At 43.5% G+C, this 22,022-nt stretch overlaps 1 protein-coding gene across 1 annotated transcript in view; it reads right to left on the bottom strand.

Moving 5' to 3' along the window:
• Positions 1-22,022, bottom strand: part of IL16 (interleukin 16) — a 534,450-nt gene that overhangs the window by 316,102 nt on the left and 196,326 nt on the right. Inside the window, exon 4 of the mRNA XM_078683325.1 lies at positions 401-543. Coding sequence (XP_078539451.1) covers positions 401-543 — 143 coding nt within the window. The remainder of the gene's footprint in view (positions 1-400; positions 544-22,022) is intronic.

The raw sequence follows: 22,022 nt of genomic DNA, 5'->3' as shown, positions 1-22,022 counted from the left end.
TGATTTCCTTCTACAGCTATGACATCTTGTGTGAGGAAGTAAACAAAATAAACTCTGTATCAAAGTGATTCAACCTGGTGGAGCAAAGCGATAATAATCATTGTGACCATGTTAATGTGTTCAACTACCTGGAGGGATTGGTTTAATCCGATGGTTAGTGCCATGCAAGAGAGCTTTCAGAATCGGCTACCATACCTGTTTGAACTTTGCAAAGAGTTTCATTCCCAAATACTCTATACCTGACCCCCCCATTAGGTGATCCTAAGTGTACAGGGTTATTGGCTAATAATTTATCCAACCTAATAACTGGTTTCTTTACTGACTGCTCTTTATGGTACAAATGCTAGTACTAAACATTTTGTTCAGGTGGTACTAAAACATGATCTCTTGTCGCACTTACCTGCACACCTCCTAAAGGGTAGTCCAATTGCTGAGACAGTGACTTCCTGGAGCTGTAAATGCACTGGCGTTGCCTGTCTTTGCCCACTGATGCCCTCTTGGTCACAGAAGGGTCAATTTCTCCTATCCAATATGGCTTGACACCTGAGATGAGAAATTACTATAAAATCTCCAGAATTGATATTCACAACCTATTGCAGTATTGCTCTACATATTTAATTGTATCAGAAGACATAGTTTCACGACTGAAGAGTCTTAAAACTCTTTCATCAAAAATGATGCAATTAAGAGGAGGCAGAACGTGTCTAAGAACGCAACAATTACATTTTGCAGCTGCCACTGGCACCAAGGAGTTACAAAATACCATGATGGCAAATACAAAAGACAAAATGTTGAGTAAAACAATGAATTTTTAGAAATAAATTGTATTCAGTATTCCTGCTAACTTCGCCGAGAAGGAAAGTTGTTTGTGGTTCAAGAGGCCATATTAGAGATGCTATTCAAACAATGATATGTACCGATACTGCTAGAGCATGTTATTCATTCATGCCAGAGCATGGCTAATTCTACTGCTGACTAAGGGGTCAATTCCGATCTTGTTTGGAAGGGCTCTGAATCGGATTCAGCTTTGCCTAAACCGATCCGGAGCTCTTGTTCCCAACCGAATAGTCCACAGTTCCGAAATACCAAGTACGATGGAAACCCTTAAGTGCTGACCGAAGCGGTTCCAGAAGGCATTCGGAAAGATAGAGTCTTCCGGGGCCGATTTGTACAGCTCTATGGACTAGGTTTTCCAATCGCGCAAGTATGATGAATGATTTGGACAGCCTTTCCGATTTGGTTTGCCCAGAACGAAAAGGCATCCGGAATCGGTCTTTGGGGGCACGTAGCTGGCCTCCCTTCACCCTGGGCCATTGGAATCAAGCCTATGGGGGTACCCATGCATCCGCTCTTCCCAATCATGCACAGTGAGGCAGGCACAAAGGGGTGCCCGCCACAGAGTGCATGATTATCTCCAACCACCACTTTTGTCAATACGAGCGCTCCCATTGAAGCCAATCGGAGCCCGACCGAATCGTATCTGGATGCATTCAAATCCATCATACTCATTCGGTCGGACTCTCACAATCTTAGTCATCCAGAAAGCATTCCGGGCACGAGTCATTCGGTATGCTTTCCGAACGAGATCGGAATCGAGCACTAAATGGGAGCTCACTACAAACTGCTCTTTGAATATTGCAACAGACCCTCAAGATGATTTCTAATGTCAATCCCTGTTGTTCTTTGCAAGTGGAATTCCTCAAGTTTTAGGAAAAGTTATACTTCCTTTACATTTTTCCTTCAACATACCCCAGTGAACATCTAAATCCCAAGAGGAACACGATTGTCTGGGCAACTGAATGAAGTTAAATCTGCCCTGCCCCAAATATTGTCATCATAAAGTAGGGTGTGGCAAGTTGGTATGTATAAATTAGATGGAAATTGCAGCAGGGATGATTCCCTTTACAGCAAGTGATGCTCTTTAGAAGTTCTTAAATACATCTTTCACTGATGGTCACTGGGGCACCCCTATGTTTTCCAAAGCCCAGCCATTCGCCCTAGATGGCTAAAGTAATTGTTAACTGAAATGTTTAATTTTCTTAAACAAACATTTATTTTGTGAAAAACAGTATCCTCATAGTAATCCCAGCCCCCTGTTATAACTTTGTAAAAAAAATTATGTCCAGATATTTTAATTTTTGATTTGTTATTTTTGGATAATTAGAGAAGTAATTTAGCTTGGGAAGACATTGCTGATCCTGGCCGTTTTTTGTGGACGAAATTTTTAAAAATAGCGGATGTGTTGCACGGATGATGTAATATTTCTGGAACCATGAGTCCTATATGCTTCATTTTGCTATCGAAACATAGGTGTTGGTGGTCAAGCAGTCCAGTAGGGACAGAAAATAACTCCTCAGATCAACCCTTCTGCCATATTCCAAAATGGCGAATATACTAGAGGAAGAAGAGATATATATAGAAATGAAACAAATAATAATGTTTTTTAAATCCCTTTATGTATACACCACACAATGTTTATGATCTGAATAAGAAAAGAAAATAATGTTTATCACTCCTGTTAAGATACATTTTCATGGTTCACGTTATTTATTTTTTTCAGCAGTTGCTCATGGTACATTTGCAGAATGCTGAACATTAGAGAAGAGCATACCGACAGGGACATCTTTTTGTAGCACAGGTTTTGCAAGTACATACATGTAAGTTCTGTGGGTAAAGGCTTCCGAAATTTTGTATGTTTTAAGACCCCATAAATATCTTCCCAACAAAATTCACATGGATCTTTCTCTACCTATGCATGATCCAAAACATTAACATATCTTCTTATCAAGCAGAACGGTCTTTTATTTTGTTAAGGCACAGAATATGACGTCAGTGGAAGATCACTTAGTGGGACTGATCTTTTAAACTCACTGTACCAAAGGACATCAAAGGTGTGATATTCAGAACCCGTTTTCCAAACACTCACAAGGTATTTTTCTAATTCTCTAAAGTTAACTTCTTCATCTGTCTCACCAAATCCTTTTAGGAACTTCACAGCTTCAGCAGTTAATGCGCCAAGCTTTGTTCCAATTTTGATCATAGTGTCATCATGCGTAAGAATATGTGCCTTGATAAGAACACTGGGCATCTCTGAGTTAAGTTTCTTGTACAGAATATGAAACTGGATTAAGTGTATTTTCTCGTCTGTTCGATAATGTATCCATAACTCTGACAATGATTGACTTAAGAACACTGCAACAAATCTAAGTATCACAATAATAGTATATCTGTGTCACTTGACAATACGATGACTCGATTGAAACCATTCCGAACAGCCCACTCAACATGTGGCACAACACAAAGGTCAGCTTTGCTGTTAAGTGCCTGAACAATATGGTCAATACATTTTGAATATATCTCAGTTGGCAACAACTCCTCATTGTCAATCAATCCACTTGCAATATTTGGACATTAAGGGGCCCATTACGATGTCAGGCGGATCGTCACCACCATGAGGGCGGTGGCGATCCCCCCGACATCCATGCCCGCCCGCCAACCATTACCTCTGCCATATTACTATGGCGGGGGGACCGCGGCGGACAGAAACACCGTCAGCCGCTTTTCCGCCTGGTCGCTTTGGGGCAGGGGCGGAAAAGGGTTTATATGGTGGCGGTGTCTATCAGACACCGCCAGCCATATTTGGATAGGCTTAAAACAATGACTTTACGTGGCGGCGATGCTGCCACGGAAAGGCATGCGGTCTTCACTTTGGGGGCCCCCTGCGGGCCCACGTAGTGAAGGACAGGTGGGGGGTGCACACGGGGGGCACTTTGCATAATGTTAATGCAAATGCATTAGTGCATTTTTAGCATTGTGGCGGGCGGTGCAGAGTGCACCGCCCGCCACAATGCTAAAAATGCAGGATGCGCCCGCCACAGTGGCGGGCGCATCCTAATACCCCCTAGGGGACCCCCGCCCTTATGGCGGGCAGTCCCGCACACCGATAGGATGGCGGGCGGACTTAGTCCCTTAAGTGTTCACTGAAGCACTAGCAATGTTATGGCAATTTAACATCTCCAAGCTCAACTTGTTCGATGTTGATGACCACAATTTATCAAGCTGCACAGGTAGAGGTCTCAAATTTGATGCAGGCAAGGTTAATTGTTCCACTTGTAGACATTCTTATTATTCTCTCACATTCTCTGACAGATAATTCAAGATAACTGTCAAATACAATATGCAGTTCTTGCAAGGTGCACACTGGTGCATCTGTAGAACAGTCTGTTCGACCTCTCCAAAGTTTTGCATAGATGAAAACTTGACCATTTGCAATTATTACATATAGCCCACAACAACAGCAGTTTCAATAAGGATATCTTTTCAAATTGAAAATCTTCAGGTGAAAGGTTTCTTTCAAGGTCTTGCACAAGTTTAAAATGCGAACAAAGAAATAGTGAGCCAAAGCACCAGTTGCACCTCCCTCCTTATCACCAATTCATTTGGCTACAGAATGTAGAAAAGAGGTGTAGTGTGCAGGTTAACTGCACCTGGTGTTTCAAGAGGTGTGACCCCAAAAGTTCAGAAAAGTTCAAGTAATGTATGTGAAGTGCACCACACAATTAGTATTCACAAATATTAGTCCAATTCTGTCTTACGTCATCCAAGGCACTCTTTATTTTTCTTATAAATGGAGCAGAGCAGCAAACACATTTTGTTCACTACATGTGAACTTCATCAGGGCTTGAGTATTGACCATCAAGGTATATCTATAATGAACACAGAAATCCAATGTATGTAGTAAAATCCTATTTAATGAAACGTCATATTTTGAGGGTGAACTTTTTACCTCGTCATGGTTGCAAGAAGAGGATGGGACCCCTTGATAAGTGCCATTTTCTAACTCCCTGGTCAGCTTCGCTACGTGATTCTTGCACAAGTTTGTGCTTCACTGGTTTGGTTGCAGCATCTCTATCAAATAATGTGTTTGCTGGACGAAGATAATGCAACAGAATATCCTTGATAAATTCATCCCTTTCTTTTGCTACATCCATCTCTCTAAGTGCTTGCGAAAGTTGTTCTTTTGTAACCTGTTTTGTAGTGGCTGGTTGGACGAAACTCTTAAAATGGCAATTAAAGCTTGGAATTTTAGCTTTAGTGATTATGTCAAACAGCTTTTTCTCTTTCAATACAAATCTCTCCTGCTTCAGATCTGCGTATAGTATCCATCCATGTTCCACAACATCTAGTAAACATGTCTTTATTAACCCTGGGTGGCCAGCTACGCTCCGTGCACGGAGTGCACGGAGTGCCGTCTCCTACGCATTTTGCGTAGCCGGCGTAGCCAGGCGGCACTACGCGCGCTCCGCAGACGGGGCGTAGCCGGCCGCCACCCGCCTCCCTCCCGCCCTCCCTAAATACATAAATAAAGGCATAAAAAGCTTTTAAAAACACTTACCTTGTCTGCCGCGTCCCCGGGGCTCCCTCTCGCCGTCCCGCGATGCGCGCCGCCATTTCGGATCCTAATGCGCATGCGCGGGCGGCCACGCATGCGCATTTCTCGTGAGGAATGCGCATGCGCGGCCGCCCGCGCATGCGCATTAGGATCCGATGCGGTGGCGGCGCGAATCGCGGGACGGCGAGAGGGAGCCCCGGGGACGCGGCAGACAAGGTAAGTGTTTTTAAAAGCTTTTTATTCCTTTATTTATGTACTTAGGGAGGGCGGGAGGGAGGCGGGCGGCGCGGAGTGGGGCTACGCGGAGTGCATGGGTGGGCGTAGTTGTGCGCCCACTTCACGTAGCTCCGCGGAGCCCCACTCCGCCCACTACGCCCAGGGTTAGTCTTTATATCGTTATCCACATATTGTTCCATGACAAGTAGTGAATCTCTTTGGGGGATATTGGTGTAGAGGGATTCGACGTCCATAGTACACATCGTAATCTCTGTCAACGGGTTCCTCCTGATCACGTGATTAGTCACATGACCATTCCAGCACTCCTTGATTAATTTCACTCCCGGCTTGCTCAGTCACCGAGCACACCAGATACCCGAAGGATCCACAGGTAAGCCCCGCATTGCCGACAAAACCCTCTTTGCAGAGATCACAAATTCCCACGTTTGTAACACGTTTTTTTCCCCCCGCACAGGTCATTGCACTGGCTCTTGAGCATTTGCATCATCGTTGCATTACTCATAGTACTTATATTGAATATTATTTTTGGATTGTTTCTCGAATTTCGTGCAATTAGGTAAGCCCTTCAGTGGCTGGCTTTGTTATTTTCTCTCACCCATCCACCCTCGCAATAATTTCACTGTCTGTGCTCTCTTTCTTCCCCATAGGTCATCGTGCCTTCTCCATACCGGTTAATTTTCCCCTCTTGGGAATTGATTCTAGTTAACTCCCTGCCTTACCCAATTGACTTTGGTAAGATGTAATGCATGCCCTTATTGGTTTTGAGCCATACAGCTGTTGGCCTCCCTTTAATTTCGTTCCTTCTCTTCACCAGTGCCAAGACGTACGTGTTACACAACATGCCTATATGTGACCGTTTCATTCCCTTCCTGGCCCTATCGTGGTTGCCTGACTGCTTGCCTAAAGCTATTATGGTCGGTAATTATGCTAGAACTTATTAGCTTACCACATACTCACGCCGCTACAGCACTTGAATGCAAAGCTGCCACTGCACCTGTAGCATCCACGCTGTAACACTTCAAGGTCTTATTCAATTGTTGCACCTAGAGATCGTCGAAGTTCACTTTTTTGTCACCCAGCGTGTGTACCTTGTTAACACCTAGCACACAACATCTGGATGGTAGAGTTTACCACCTACTCCCTCACTGGCACTATGTATAGATATTTTATTCAACTATCCCTACTTTTTCCCTTTTGTCCCTTCCATCTTTTTAACTATTGTCTTTCAGGCTAAAATTCCCCCAGGCATGTAATCTTTACGTCCTGATGATGATCCCAATATTGTTTCTATGGGATCGAAACGTGGTCGGGCTTATATGCACCGTAAACGCAATTGAAATTATTACTGATATGTAATGGTGTCACTACTTGTTGTTTGTTTGTTACAATTCTATATACAATCTACAAGCAATGTTTGTCCTGCCTGAGCCTTTCTGTGAATTTCTGTTTTTTGTTATATGTGTTGCGTTGGACGAAGGATTGTGTCCCACTTTCCATGTTTTTTGTGCTTTGATATATTACTATATTTTCTGTTCGGCTGGACAGCTTTAATATAGCACTGATTTCAGGCTTATATTCATTGTTTTGTGTGTATACCTCCCTTGTCAGGGACTACTCTGTTTTTATTAAGATTTATATTTGTGGCAGTAAGATGGCCTTTTTGTAAGAGCATTTTTTGTCAATATGAGTAGGTGGGGATTTTGTGCCCTAGCTCAGCAGTCTCCTGGGCAAACCTGCACATTTTTGACAAGTAGACAACGAGGGGAGTACAGGGATATATGACTTGTGTGGCTCTCACAATTTCCTTTACCCAGATTCCCCTGCAAGCCTCAAATTTAGCAAAAAATCGGTCTCCCGAGTAAAATGATAAATCACTTGTGTGGATGCCCAAAGCAGAGTCAGCCTAAAAAATGTATAAAAAATAATTTAAAATCACTGTGTTATCTCCTCAATCTCTACAGATTTTTGGCTCTTCCCTGTCTAGGTCTACCCACACAAGTGAGGTAAAATTTTTATTGGGAGATGTAGGGGAATGCTGGGCGGGTGGAATTTTGTTGCTCCCCACAATTTCCAAAATTTTCCATCACTGAAAGGTGAAGAAAATTAGTTGGTTTTTTTTTACAAAGTTTAAGGTTTGCAAAGGATTCTGGGTAACAGAACCTGGTGAGAGCCACAGAAGTCACCCCATTCTGGATTCTCCTGGGTGTCTATATCTCAAAAATGTACAGGTTTGCTAGATTTCCCTAAGTGGCGGCTGAGCTAAAGTCCAAAATCTGCAGCTAGGCAAATTGCAAAAAAGTGTCCGTTTTCACTGAAAAAAATGTGATGTACCCATGTTGCATTTTGGACCGTTTTATTCTTGCGGGCACTAGGCCTACCCACACAAGAGAGGGCTACCATTTTCATCTGACGTCTTGGAGGAATGCTATGTGGAAAGACGTTTGTGGCTCCCTCAGATTCCAGAACTTTCCATCACATAAATGTGAGGAAAATTTGTTTTTCAGTCAGATTTTGGGGTTTGCAATGGATTTTGAGTATCAGAACCCTGTGAAAGCCACGCAAGTCACCCAATCCTGAATTCCCCGGGGTGTCTTGTTTTCAATAATGTATACGTCTGCTAGGTTTCCCTACGTGCTGGCTGAGCTCAGGTCCACATTCCACAGCTAAGCTCTTTGCAAAAAAAAGGCTTATTTTCACTGGTATGTGCCCACATTGCATTTTGGGCTTTTTCCTGTCGCGGACACTAGGCCTACCCACAAAAATTAGCTACCATTTTTATAGAGAGACTCAGGAGAATGCTGGGTGGAAGGAAGTTTGTGGCTCCCCACAGATTCCAGAAATTTTCATCACAGAATTTTCAATAAAATGTGTTTTTATTAGAGAAAGTTTCAGGTTTGCAAGGGATTCTGGGTTACAGAACCTGGTGAAAGCCATAGAGGTCACCCCATCCTGGATTCTCCTGGGTGTCAAGTTTTATTTTATAAAAGTACAGGTTTGCAAGGTTTCCCTAGGTGGTGGCTGAGCTAGGGTCCAAAATATGCAGCTAGTCACATTGCAAAAAAAGGGTCAGTTTTTACTGTAGAAATGTGGTGTCCTCGTTACGTTTTGGCCCATTTACTGTCACAGGCACCAGGCCCACCCACACAAGTGAGGTACCATTGTTACCGGGAAACTTTTGTGAATGCTGGATGGGTGGAACTTAGCAGGTCCCCACAGATTCTAGAACTTTCCATCACAGAAATGTGTGGAAAATGTGTTTTCTTTCCTTCAAATGTTGAGGTTTGCAAGAGATTCTGAGTAACAAAACCCTGTGAGAGCCACATAAGTCACCCTATGTTGAATCCCGTTGGGTGTCTAGTTTTAAAAAATGTATAGGTTTGCTAGACACTTTGGAAAAAAAGGGTCAGTTTTCACTGGAAAAATGTGATTCGTCTATGATGCATTTTGTGCCATTTTCTGTTATGACTACTAGGCCTACCCACAAACGTGAGTTACCATTTTTATCGGGAGACTTAGGGAAACGCAGAATAGTAGAACAAGTGTTATTGCCAATTGAGTTTCTATGCATTTCTGCCTTCCAAATGTAAGACAGTGTGCAAAAAAAAAGTCATTTTCAAAAATGTCCTCTAATTAACATGCTAATATAGGCACCCACATATTAGGAATTGTGCAAATACCCACTGCTTCTAAACTCCATATGTTGTTCCCATTTCGTAAATACATAGCTTTTCTTGATACTTATTTTTCACTCTTTATATTTAAACAAGTGAATTGCTGTATACCCGGTACACAATGAAAAACCATAGCAAGGCGCAGCACAGTTATTGGCTCTGGGCACTTAGGTTTGTTGGTGAACCTACAAGTCCCAGATACCCCCGGAACCATAAGGGTCCACTGTAGTTAACAGTGTATTGCTTTGGAAAATCTGGCATACTCAAAAGAAGTTACAGGTGAAAACGCAGGCACAAATGGCAGGTTTTTTTCATCTCGTTTTCAATATGTTTTTATTTCAACTGTTACTTTCCATGGGAAAACCTTGAAGTATCTGCACAAAGGACCCCTTGCGGAATTCTGAATGTTGTCTTCTTTTTAGAAATGTTTCGTTGACTGGGATCTGTCACTGGTTTCACATCAATTTCTACCCCTAACTGAAAGGAGGTTGAAAGCACAAGAAAATAGGCCTTGTCCCACTAAAATGTCAAAACTGTGTCAAAATGTTTGTTTTCTGACAAAAGTCTGCCTGTTCCTGGAAGCGAGGAAAATGGTGATTTTAGCCCTGCAAATGCTTTGTTGATTCCATTTGCAGGGAAAAACTAGAAGCTTTCTTCTTCAGCAGTTTTTTCCAATTTTTCCCAAAATGTAGCTGTATTCTGGCTATTTTCTAGGTCCCAGGGGAAACCACAAACCCTGGGTACCTTTAGAATCCCTATGGTGTTGGAAAAAGAGGACGCAAATGTGGCATGAATAGCTTATGTGGAAAAAAGTTATGAAGCCCTAAGCCAAACTACCCCAAATAGCCAAAAAACGGTTCAGCACTAGGGGGACAAAGGCCCAGCAGCTAAGGGGTTAAATAAAGATAGGCGTGTCCCCTTAAGTCAGCGATACCATCAAAATTATTCTATTTATATGAGATATCCGACTTATGGGGATGCGCCCTCCTTTCATTGTTCTGTGTCTCTTAATGGCATACAAATGACTGGTGAGAGAGTGAGGCCACCTAGACTGGAGGACTGACTGCTAGAGCTGAACAGGCACGCATTGCCTGATTACTTGACTCGACTGAGTGTACGCGCAACTAGGGTAGCATCAAGCAAATATACAAATTCATTACAAAGTACTTAAAAAATTTAAATCATGACTCTTGGAACAATATTTGTTTTTATCATGAACTTGTCCCACGGAGGTAGTGCTCGCGACGGCCGTTGGCCAACAGAAGCAGCAAAGGGGTTAAGACTCGGATGGGGCATTAGCTGGCAAATCCAATGCCCTTGAGGCAGAGAGGGCTCTTACTCAAATGTCTGAAGTAGTCATGTCAGCCTGGCCGATTCCAGGGACTGGCCAGCTGGTCATGCGATATTTTAATTACGGAGCACAGCTGACACCATTTACCTTGGGAACAGGCACGCCCCCTTCCTTAGCTGTCGTCATCTGACAACACTGAAAGTAATTGCAACAGTTCAGTCCAGTTGCAGTGCAAAGCTCTACCAACACAAATTTAAATTTGGAAGAGAGAATTACATTTTCAAGGGGGGGCTCAAAGTTGTCCAATAGAGAAACCTCCGCTACATGCAATATTGACAAAACCTCATTTTTCATTGTAAAAAAGTGACATAAAAGTAGGACAGTGAAACAGGACAGTGTTTCAAGGGAATTAACATGAGTGCCACTTTAGAATGTTGCTTATTTTAATTAAGGCAAAGGGAGACAATGTAAAGTTTTAATACTAGGGGGCATATTTACTAGAAAATGACACGGCACAATGCTGCAAGCCATCTTGCTACACCAAGCTGCTTCATTAGGAAAGTTGAAGAAAGCATTGTATTTACAGCAATACAACACATTCCTGTGCTTTCTTCTGTTCTGGTGCACAATTGGCTGCCTAGCACCAACGCAGCCACCCTTGCAAGGATGCCTGAGTTGCAGGGATGATTGGTTTTGTGCAGGAATATGTCAATAATATCTAAATTCAATATAGGATAATGAGCATACAAAACATCCTCATCTAGGTCACAAAGGATATGTAGAAAATTTACATTACTGACAATTAGATTAGAACTTTTCACTCATATTACAGAAAACTTTTTGTTTTGTTTCATAGAATTTTTCAACTTTAATTTTGGAGTAAATGTAAACAAATCTATGCGACTGTCCATAAAGTTCAAATCAGCAGTAGAGCACAACGATAAGACACAAGCATAAGGCATCAATCTGTGATTCATTCAACGGTATATCAGAAAGGTTTACCATTGTACGCTGTTGATCCATTATTTGTTTTTTACTTGTCCCGTTGTTTTCATTTCAATGGTGGTATCTTGACATTTTCTTCTTTTTGTAGCTGATTCTCATGTTCTTCTTCCTCCTCCACTTCTCAACCCTTTCCTCTTGGCAAGCCTTGAGAGGGTCTCGATTCCAAATGACCCAATTTCTAGCACCTGGAACTCCTTTAAAAAAGTTGTTTCAGAACTCACTGATGGATCACTTTCCCCGGCACTACTGTTACAATATAGATCTCTACTTGTTGAAGGTTTCACTGTTTGGGACTCCAAGCTTTGTCCCTCATGTTTCCGTAGTAAAGGTTATTTGGCCTTGTTGTAGATGATCATATTTCTTTGCAAATGTTAGGATTTGTCCACTTTATTTGTCTTTATAGTCATGACAGAATTTATACTGTTTTTGCTTTTGATCTCTTCTTGCAATTTATCTAATTTGGCATCAATTTTGGCCATTTCCTCGCCAAACTCTTGTGGTGACATCAACTTCTGTAATTCTTTAGTGAATTCCTCTATGTTGGCCAATAACTTCTCTCGATCCTTTCACGCATATTTAATTATTATCCATAACATCACAGTTGAGCATGAATGGAACTTATCTGTCCATTCTACCAGCAATGCTGGATCTGTGTCCTGGTAAGTTGAAACTGTACAAATCCTCAGCCCTCTTGGGACCCGCTCAATGACCCCATATTTCTGAAGTGAGAAGGATTCCCATAATTTTGCCCGTTCCTTTATGTAGGCTTTCTCAAGTTTGTCCGATAATATATATTTTTTTAAGGACTACTCCCTGGAGTCCCGAAGTCCTTTTTATTAGTTTGGAAAGCAGTAAGAAAGAGGTGGGAAAATATTTTATCCGCCACCTCACGGTGCTTTGGTTCCCTGGCTTCTGACATTGATTTCACCTTTGGGAATAGTTAAAGACATTTGGGGAAAATCCCAACTGTTACAACAGAATAGTCCGCGCTGCTTCCCTCAAACATTGGCAGAATCGTTTATGGTGAAGCAAATTTAAAAACTGCCCCAAAGTCCTGTTCTCATCACTCACCCGACTCTGAAGATGCAGGTTTGTGTCGTCCAACTCAGACACTGTGTAAACTGTTGGTAGGTGCGTTAGTCTTTCCCCACTCTTCTGCACTGCAGGGGCCAGAACACAGGATATACTGCAACAAATCTTTAAGCAGGCGGGCCAGAGGTAAACTCCAAATAATCCTGAAGGACCACATTTTTCACAACTGCCTATGTCCTGTGGTGTAGAGGCTCATGGGATGGAAATGGAAAGAGTCCGTAACACATCAAAAGCATGTCGCGTTCCAACCACAAAGATCACAAAATCACACAAGCCAGTGTGGATGTTGCAGGTGAGATTTATTGTGCTGCAGCCAAGATGCCCAACGTGTTTCAGCGAACACTTCCCCTTGCTCACGGGTCAGAAAGATTTCACGGCAGCATGAACCAAACTTCGTTTAACAGTGCAAACAAGTGACATAAAAGTAGGACAGTGAAACAGAACAATGTTTGAAGGAGATTAACATGAGCGCCATTTTAGAATGTCAATATTATCTCAATTCAATATACGATAATGATCACACAAAACATCGTCATCGAGTTCACAATGGGTGTGTAGAACATCTATATCACTGACAATTGGATTTGAATTTTTGAAGAAGGCTTACAAGTAAATTTAAACAAATCTACGCGGCTGTCCGTTAAGTTCAAATCAGCATGAGAACAAAACAATAGACCCAAATATAAGGATTCAGTCTGTGATTAATTCAACAGTATATCCGAAAGGTTTACCATTGTTAATCAATTATTTGTTTGTTACTTGTCCCCTTCTTTAATGCATGTTTGTACCTTGGTTAGTGGGAGGAACAGGTAGCGCATGTCATCCACCTTTTTAATGACCATGCAGTGTTGTGGGTCCGTTACTTCGATGATATATTCATCATATGGAATGATGCCATAGAACAGGCAGAGGAATTTGTGAAGATCCTCAATATCAATGACTCAAATCCGTCTTCCACTTACTAGATTGACAATCATTTTCATTTTTAGATCGAGAGATAAATGTATCCGAAGTAAGCTGGTTACTTAACTTTCTAGAAAGAAAAGAGTGGGCAATAGCCTCCTTCATGCACGTAGTCATCATCAATGCAATCTCATACAAAGCATTCCGTTAGCGTAATTGCTATGAGCAAAAAGAAAATGCAGCACTCTGGCGGCTTAAATACTAAGAAGAATATCATGACCAAAAGATTCTTAGAAAGGGACTATACTCCCAAGGTTATTCATAATGCTATCAAAAGAGTAGTAGGGATCAAGAGGGAAGCCACCTTGGTAGGTACCAAAGAAATGGCCAGGGAAGAGAACCCTATCAGGTTTATCACCACCTTTAGTACCAAAGTGTCCAAAGTATGCAAATATTCAAGAAAAATTACCAAGTCCATCTCACTGATGACATCTTGGCCAAACACCTTGAAACCACCCCTAGATCATGGTCAGAAGATGAAGGTCACTCAAAGATATGCTTTGTGAAAATATGGTGACTATGACAAAGCCTTACCAGAATCCCTTCCTGAGTGGATTTAACAAATGCACAAAATTCAACGCTTATAGATACTGCATGAATACTAAACAAATAGCCTTTCCTGAAACAGTCCTATAACTGCAAACTCTGCAACCACGGCTTCTAGCACACTGCTGCTCAAAAGAAGAAGTCCACTTGTGTCCTGAGGTCCTCAGGACACAAGAGGACCTCATCGCCCCACCAGCAGTGCACCAGAAGCCGCATTTGCAGAGTGGTGTAAAAAAGGGCATGGCCACGAACCACTTCGCTGCAACGCAGCTCTGTGGCTCTTACTGGAGGTACCTGGTGGGCTAGTTGGCCACAAGGGACTTTCAGGATTGAAGGGGACTTAATCCCCCAATTTACAAGGCACCATGGTGTGCTTAAACACTTGTTACATCAGGCCCGCCCCCTCCCGGCAACACTGTGCAAACGGGCCCCCAGGCACGTTGTAAGTTGGGGGATTAAGTCCCCTTAAATCCTGAGGGTCCTTGGGGGCCAACTAACCCAGCCACGTGGCTCCCCATCCCTGGGCCACTATTGGCCCCGGGGACCCCATCCTCCGAGGCCTGGCCTCGTTTTTTTAATGTTTTTTATTATATTTGTGGGGAGGGGGGCTGCATGGCCCCCATCCCCTGGGCCATTTCTGGCCCCGGGGACCCCATCTCCCAGGGCCTCGCCTCGTTCTTGTTTTTTTTTGCGGGAGAGGGCTTGCATGGCCCCCCTCCAGAGCTACTTCTGGCCCCGGGGACCCCATTTACTGGGGCCGGGCCTCTCCAATGGGGACGGTGGAGGGAGCCCCAATGCCCCCATGGTCCCACCAGCTTCCCGCCTCCTGCGGGAGCCGGCATTGCTTTTGCAGTAAGGGAGCTGCTACCATGCAGCTCTCCTTGTGCAATAGCAATTCTGCTTTGCTACTTGGAAGCGAGAGCAGGTTTCCTGCTCTCGCTTCCAAAAACCAAAGCAGAGTTTGCTATGACAGGGCAGAAGCTGTGCTCCCGCCATGTCATAGCAAACAGCAATGTCCCGGGGTGGGCACACCAGGACATTGCAGGAGTCGGCCCTGGGGGTGGTGGCCCCAGGGCCAAGGAGGGCTCCAGGAGGGGGGCCATACACCCCCTCCCAATGTGTTTAAAGCCCTGGGGAGGTGGTGGTCCCTGGGGCATGGTTGGCCCGCGAGGCCCCCCATAAATAATTGCAGAAAGCCCCTGGGAGGTTGCGGTCCCCAGGGCTTTTGGGGGCTTGTGAGGCCCCCAACCACATTTTTTTATTTTATTTTAAAGTTAATTGCCTGGGAGGTGGCGGTCCCCGAGGCAGCGGGGGGAGGGGGCTTGCCACCGTGCATATTTAAATAAAGCCCCGGGGAGGTAGCGGTCCCCAGGGCTTGAAGGGTGCGTGCCACCCACATATAATTTGCATAGCCCAGGGGTGGTGGTGGTCCCCGGGGCTGTGGGGGCCCCTGCGTGCCCGCTATAAAATTATGGCATTACCCCGGGACCTGGCCCACCCGGGGGCTCATTTACATGAATCACAGGAGCCCGTGCTTCATTTTTTAAAAATGTTCTCAGCAGTATTCGCGCACCCAGTGTGAATTCTGCCGATTTTAAAAAATAATGCTTTTTTGGACCCCATTAGCAGGCCTAGGGGGTCAGAGTGTTTCTACCCTGGCCCCTTTTCATGTTTTTTATCTTTGTTTCACCCTTTTTCTTGTGACTCAAGTCCATGGTTTGGAGTGTTGGCAGCCAATAAAAATTGAGCTTGTGCTCGGGAGGGTTCGCTCCTGCTCCTCGGTGCTCAGATATCAATATTTTTCTTTTTTTAATTTCTCAGGAACTACTGAACGGATTTACACCATTTCAAACAAAGGGCGCACTCTAAACCAAGACCTAACTTTTTGCCAAATTCGCTGTAATTCCGTTCAGCAGGTCGGGCTGTAGCCGTAATAAAGTTTCCTATGGAAAATAACATGGAGAAAACGTTCTCTGGGACCCCCTTTTTTTCTCGGCCACCGCGTGATGAATCACCCTGAAACTTTCAACACACAAACTGAGTGGTCCAGCCCCATTTTTTAGAAAATTTCAGGAAGATTCGTCAAACGGCGCCAAAGATATTGGCAAATCAAAAAACATTTTTCCTATGGAAACTAGGTTCTAACTAGATTTGCCTACTGGCGACCGCCAGTAGGTAATAGATAGTTATATCTATATATCGATATCTATATCTATATATATATATATATATATATTCACTGAAAAAACCATAGGTTATAGACCATATATAGTTAGGAATTAGCATTTAAAAAACCTTATTTTACTCACACAAAACCATTGAAATTCCATATATAGTTAGTTGCACTAACTATATATCGCGCACCCGCAATCCACTGCTGATGATGTCACATATTACATCATTCATGACATGGTCAGTGACATCACTGATGACATCACTGATGACATCTCAAATGACATCACTGATGACATCACTGATGACATCTCAAATGACATCACTGATGACTACATCCAGTGACTGTATAATTCTGTAAAGTTAAAATATGTCTTACATATTGAAGAATGAGTGGATGTATAAGTGTCTGGACGAAGGATTTAGTAGGTGCATGACTGAATGTATGAGTGAGTGATTAAATGTGTCTCACTGAGTGCATGGGTTAGTGACTAAACTGTCTTAATTTGTGCATCATTATGTCTGTTGTTCTGTAAACTGCTGCATGTGTTGATCAGTAGCTATATGAGTAACTATATGGGTTATTGATTGATTGCCCAAGTATTTGTATGGGAGACTGAGTGTGTGTGTGGCTAGCTGGGAGGTGTGTGACTCTGTGCAGATCAATCTGTACTTGTATCAATGATTGTATAAGAAAGTAAGTATGTGTTAGTACATGTTTGAAAATGTAAGGTGCTCTATGTTTAACTGTATAGACAAGAAAATGGAAGTCTCATTGATTCTTTACAGGACTGACTAGGTGTGTAAGTAACTCCATGGATGAGTGGCAGACTGTGAGTGTCTGTATAGGTGTATGAGTGCATATGATAGTGTTGGAAAGATGAGTGATTGTATGTATGAATGATTATATGGGTGAATGAGTGAAGGTGTGTGTAGACGTAGCAATCAGTGAGTGCGTATGTAGTAACTAGTATTGGTGTGTCAATGGTTTCAAAAATTATACTCTTTTTAACACTGGGTGAAACAGAGGTTATATTAAAATGTGAGGAGATGCATTGTATTGTCACATGAATGATATCATCAGTGATGTGGTCATTGATGTCAAATGAGATGTCATCAGTGATGTCATCAGTGATGTCATTTGAGATGTCATCAGTGATGTCATCAGTGATGTCACTGACCATGTCATGAATGATGTAATATGTGACATCATCAGCAGTGGATTGCGGGTGCGCGATATATAGTTAGTGCAACTAACTATATATGGAATTTCAATGGTTTTGTGTGAGTAAAATAAGGTTTTTTAAATGCTAATTCCTAACTATATATGGTCTATAACCTATGGTTTTTTCAGTGAATTTTCAAGGTTTTGTAAATGCTAATTCCTAACTATATATGGTCTATAACCTATGGTTTTTTCAGTGAATTTCAATGGTTTTTTAATAGCAAATATCATAAGCTGTCGAATGTCAAGTACGTGGTAAGTAAAAACATTTTCGTGTTTATGCACACTGATCTGCTTTGAATGCTGCCCCCCACCCCTCATTTCTATTAGGAGTACTCTCTCTTTGCAGATAGTGAAGGGTAGTTAACGCAGCCCTTTGCCCCCTTTGTAATCCGTCGTGCCTGCTTCTCTCTCCATTTGATTGATTGTTCTCTTTGGTTCATTCTCTATTTACAAACAAGCACAGAGTCAAAATACTCTGTTTAGTCTTTGCAGATAGCGAAAAACCGTGTAAAAAAACAAAAGGAATCGAGCAAAATCAGTAGGCCACTAATGGGATCTCTTTTTGACCTCGCTAAAATAGAAACATTAGGAACAACCTGTTGAAAATAGCAATGCGTATGTACATAAGCGGCGTTCATTTGTGTTCACAGTACCCCTTGTTGATTGTTTGAATCGAGCATTGAATTGTTCGAAGTTGGTTCTCTTAAGGATCTTCTCTGCCTGCAAACGAGGAAGAATAGGAATATTCTCTCTCCCTTTGCAGATAGTGAAGGGTAGGTAACGCAAGCCTTTAACACGTCGTACCTATTTCATTCCTCATTGATTGATTGATTGTCCGAACATTGACTGTTTGGGAATTAGTTCTTTTTGGAGGTATTCCCTGTTTGCAAATAAACGTAGGAAAATCTTTGCAAGTAGTGAAAGGGTACGTAATGCGGACCTTTCTCCCCCGTTGTAATCTGTCATGCCTATCTACTCCCCACTGATTGATGCACCTGTTTCACCCGGACCATTTACTAGACATACGTCATCTGGCCCGACCAGAGAGCACCCCTAGTGAAAAGGACATATGCAATAATAACGAAGTGATCACTGTATCCTGTTAACAGAAACTTTAGCATGAAACAACCTGGAAAGAAAAGAATAGGAAAACGAAAATCAGTAGGCCACTGATGAACATGAACTTTTATTAAACAACGAACAAAGAAACGATAACATAACGTAATGATAAAACCTATTAATGTCCTAGAAACAAGAAAACGTTAAAATATGCCAGTGGTGAGAGACCAGAAAAACAGTAAGAGAAACCAAATCACCCCTCGCTGTCCCACCGCCTGCCACGCCAAAAAAATCGATAGACTAGGGAAAATGCAAGTCAGTAGAACATCCGCCCCCACTCTGGAAACTTCCAAGGTGGGGCAGGGTTCCGGCTACGCCCAGCCGGGAGCAGCCCATATAAGGCAGGTCCTGCTGCCACGCCTCGGCCAGGAGATCCTAACGTAGGGTGTAGCCGGAGGAGAGGCCGAGACCAACGGGACCCGGCCAGGGGATTGCCTTTACAACGCTGAACAGTTGCAGGGGGGGGGAATGTCTCCTCGACCCTCCCCTCTCTCTCCCAGTCCGGCCGCGGTGGCCCTTGAGAGTTGCAGGTAGTCCCGCCACATGCTCTTCCGGTCCGGCCACCAACGGTCGGGGGGCCGAGGCCGACGGAATCCGGCTGCAGCCGATAAACCAAGAAACCCGTTCATGGGGCCAGAGCCAGGGGCGTCCGGCCGACATCTACCGGAAGCCCGGCCCGAAGACGGACGGGACACTTCTTCTTTCTTGTATAATTGCTGCAACAACCCTGGGGGGGGATGTCTTGCACATGCCTCCGACCCCCCCCCCTCGTCCTCATCGCCTGGTCCGGCCATAACAAATCTCAAGCGAGACGCCGTGGGGTGCACTGGGAGGGAGAGACGGTGCGAACAGGCCTCTCCCGCCTCCCCAGTGGAGGCTTCCCAGCTGCACCCTCAGCGCTCCAGGCGCCCGGAAAAGAGTTCTTCCACTGTGGCCATGCTGCAACGTCTCGCCCGGCAGGGTGGAGCCCGTCCGCTCATTTGACCCCGCGATCGCCAGTAGCTACCGAACTCTCAAAATGGCGGTCGACCTGGCAAGAGCGGGCCCAGCATAAAGAAATGGCCCGGTCACTGGTTGACTCCACCACCGTAGTCCTCCACGACCTTGAAGATTCTAGAGGAGCCGCGGGAGTCTCCGACCCCCGATGGGGAATGACTGCCATGATCACCCGTGGAGTGACGAAACTGTATCCGTGGGACGTCGGCGCCAGCCTCACTTTGAATTACTAGAATCCTGCAGACCTCACTTCCGGTGAAAGCACAGGGTGACCCGGTAGGAAAAATTGTTGCACCCCCTCCCCTTTTTGACTGATAGTTCAAACCACCGATCCTTTCCTTTGCCCTTTTAACGGAACTTTGGACTGCCTCCCCCTCTTTTACATTTTCTAGAGAAAACAAAACATTAACCACTACATTAGCATAGCAGTTGACACCAGAACTGTTTTCAAATTGAAAACCAACAACATCTTCAACAGAATCCTTTTTGTTTCTGCTGTGACCCTGCTCCAGCACAGGCATTGTCCCCAGCAGTAATTCTGCAATGCCGGTAAGAATAGCTGTGGTGCCTACTGGACTCACTCACCCCCGCGGCGCCCCACGCCGTTATTTGCTGGGCGGCAACTTGCTAGACATCACTTTCGTGCCATCTAGATTTCAGCGCGTTCTGCTGCCTTGGAACTATTCGCACAACAGACCGCTACTGACAAGAATATTTCATTATTGGTGCTGTCAATTTCAATAAATCTATTGGATAATTCAAAAGAAATTGCCACGGTCTCTTCGTTGTTTAAATGTTTTTACTGTTTTTGTTTTGTTGTATATATTTATATGTTATTAAAGTTTTATATTCCTACTACTTTGTTGGAGTGCTATATATTTTTTATGTGACACATAATTGTAAAAACTTTGATGTACAAAGAGTCATTCCTGGAATCTTCCGCTTCAGGCTCGGTCCCCTCCCCAATCACAATACAGGATAGTTTTCAGATAGTAGGAACACGTGTGGTGTGACGGATCTCATCGGGTGTGGGCCTTGATCTACTATAACTCCTTTGAAGAGGGGTGATTCTTTACAGCTGGGGCCATAAACTACATCTGCAGGGCTAGCTGATAGCCTGGACAATCGGACACAGAGGAAGAGGAGTGTCAGAGGGTGCGGTAGTGAATAGGGCGAAAGGGAGGTGTCGGGCGGGCACAGTGTGATTCTCAGGGAAGAGCAGCGCAGATGGGGGGAGGTTTATTGCCCATGCATAAGACAGAGAGCGGGGGTGACCAGTGCCTGGGGAAGATGCTTGCGAGGGTGAGGAGCCATGCTACGAATCGACAGCGTGCAGAGAGTGGGTCTGGTCAAGACATCTAAAATGGCTGCCGTGCACGACAAAAGTGTGGCATTTCAAAAAAGGCAAGATGGCGCAGACAATGTTTTTCAACACTTCCTCATTTCCTTCGAATCGAACGTTAACAGACGTTGGGGCATATTACCAAAGTTAAGCGATATTTATCGCTAACGATGCTTACCAACGAATTTTTTACCGCTAAGCATCGTCAGAAATTATCGAAGATAAACCTTGCTATTATCAAGGTTTATCACAAATGCGATAATAAACGGCCGCAATGCATGAATATCGCTAAAAACTCAGCGATATTCATGCATTACCGAGCTAATGCTCTTAGCCATGTTATCCACCTCGCATTGGATAACATGGCTAAGAACTGCTCAGGGCAGGTGTTACTTTTTGGAGATATTCGCGCTTAGCGCGAATATCTCCAAAAGTTGGTAATAGGAGATAGATATCTTGCATGTTGTAATGCAAGTTATTGTGGTATATGGAACTCATACCATAATCTCTCAGGAAAGCAGAAACTGATCCTTTTGGGACCGCCTAAAAAGGCCTAGGGGGTGAGGAGTACTCTACTTTGCCCCCTTTTCACGTTCCGAACTATTTTATTTTACTCTCTTCTGTAATTACACAAAATACCAGCGATAAGATGCATCGGAGACACACAGTGAGAGAAAGGAGGCCGGAGATGAAGAAGACATGTCAAATACACATTGGAGATAATATAGTGGCAGAAGGGAAGTAAATATGAGTAAACTTACCATGTAACATAAAAATGTTGCACTCTATACTATAAGTCTCATTTTATACTACAATCACTTCGCTACAACCTCATAAATTAAAAATAAAAATGAATAATGTCTCAAACAATTTTTGATTTCTAAATATAAATTTATTCTTCAGAATTTTCTAAATTTGAAAGAACTAGTAACATGTCCTCATCAGCAATGTCCTCATTAAAAGTCTCC

Source organism: Lissotriton helveticus, chromosome 3_1 (assembly GCF_964261635.1).
Source record: "Lissotriton helveticus chromosome 3_1, aLisHel1.1, whole genome shotgun sequence".
In the NCBI taxonomy this organism is placed as follows: Eukaryota; Metazoa; Chordata; class Amphibia; order Caudata; family Salamandridae; genus Lissotriton; species Lissotriton helveticus.
This window is presented reverse-complemented; position numbering and strand designations above follow the sequence as displayed.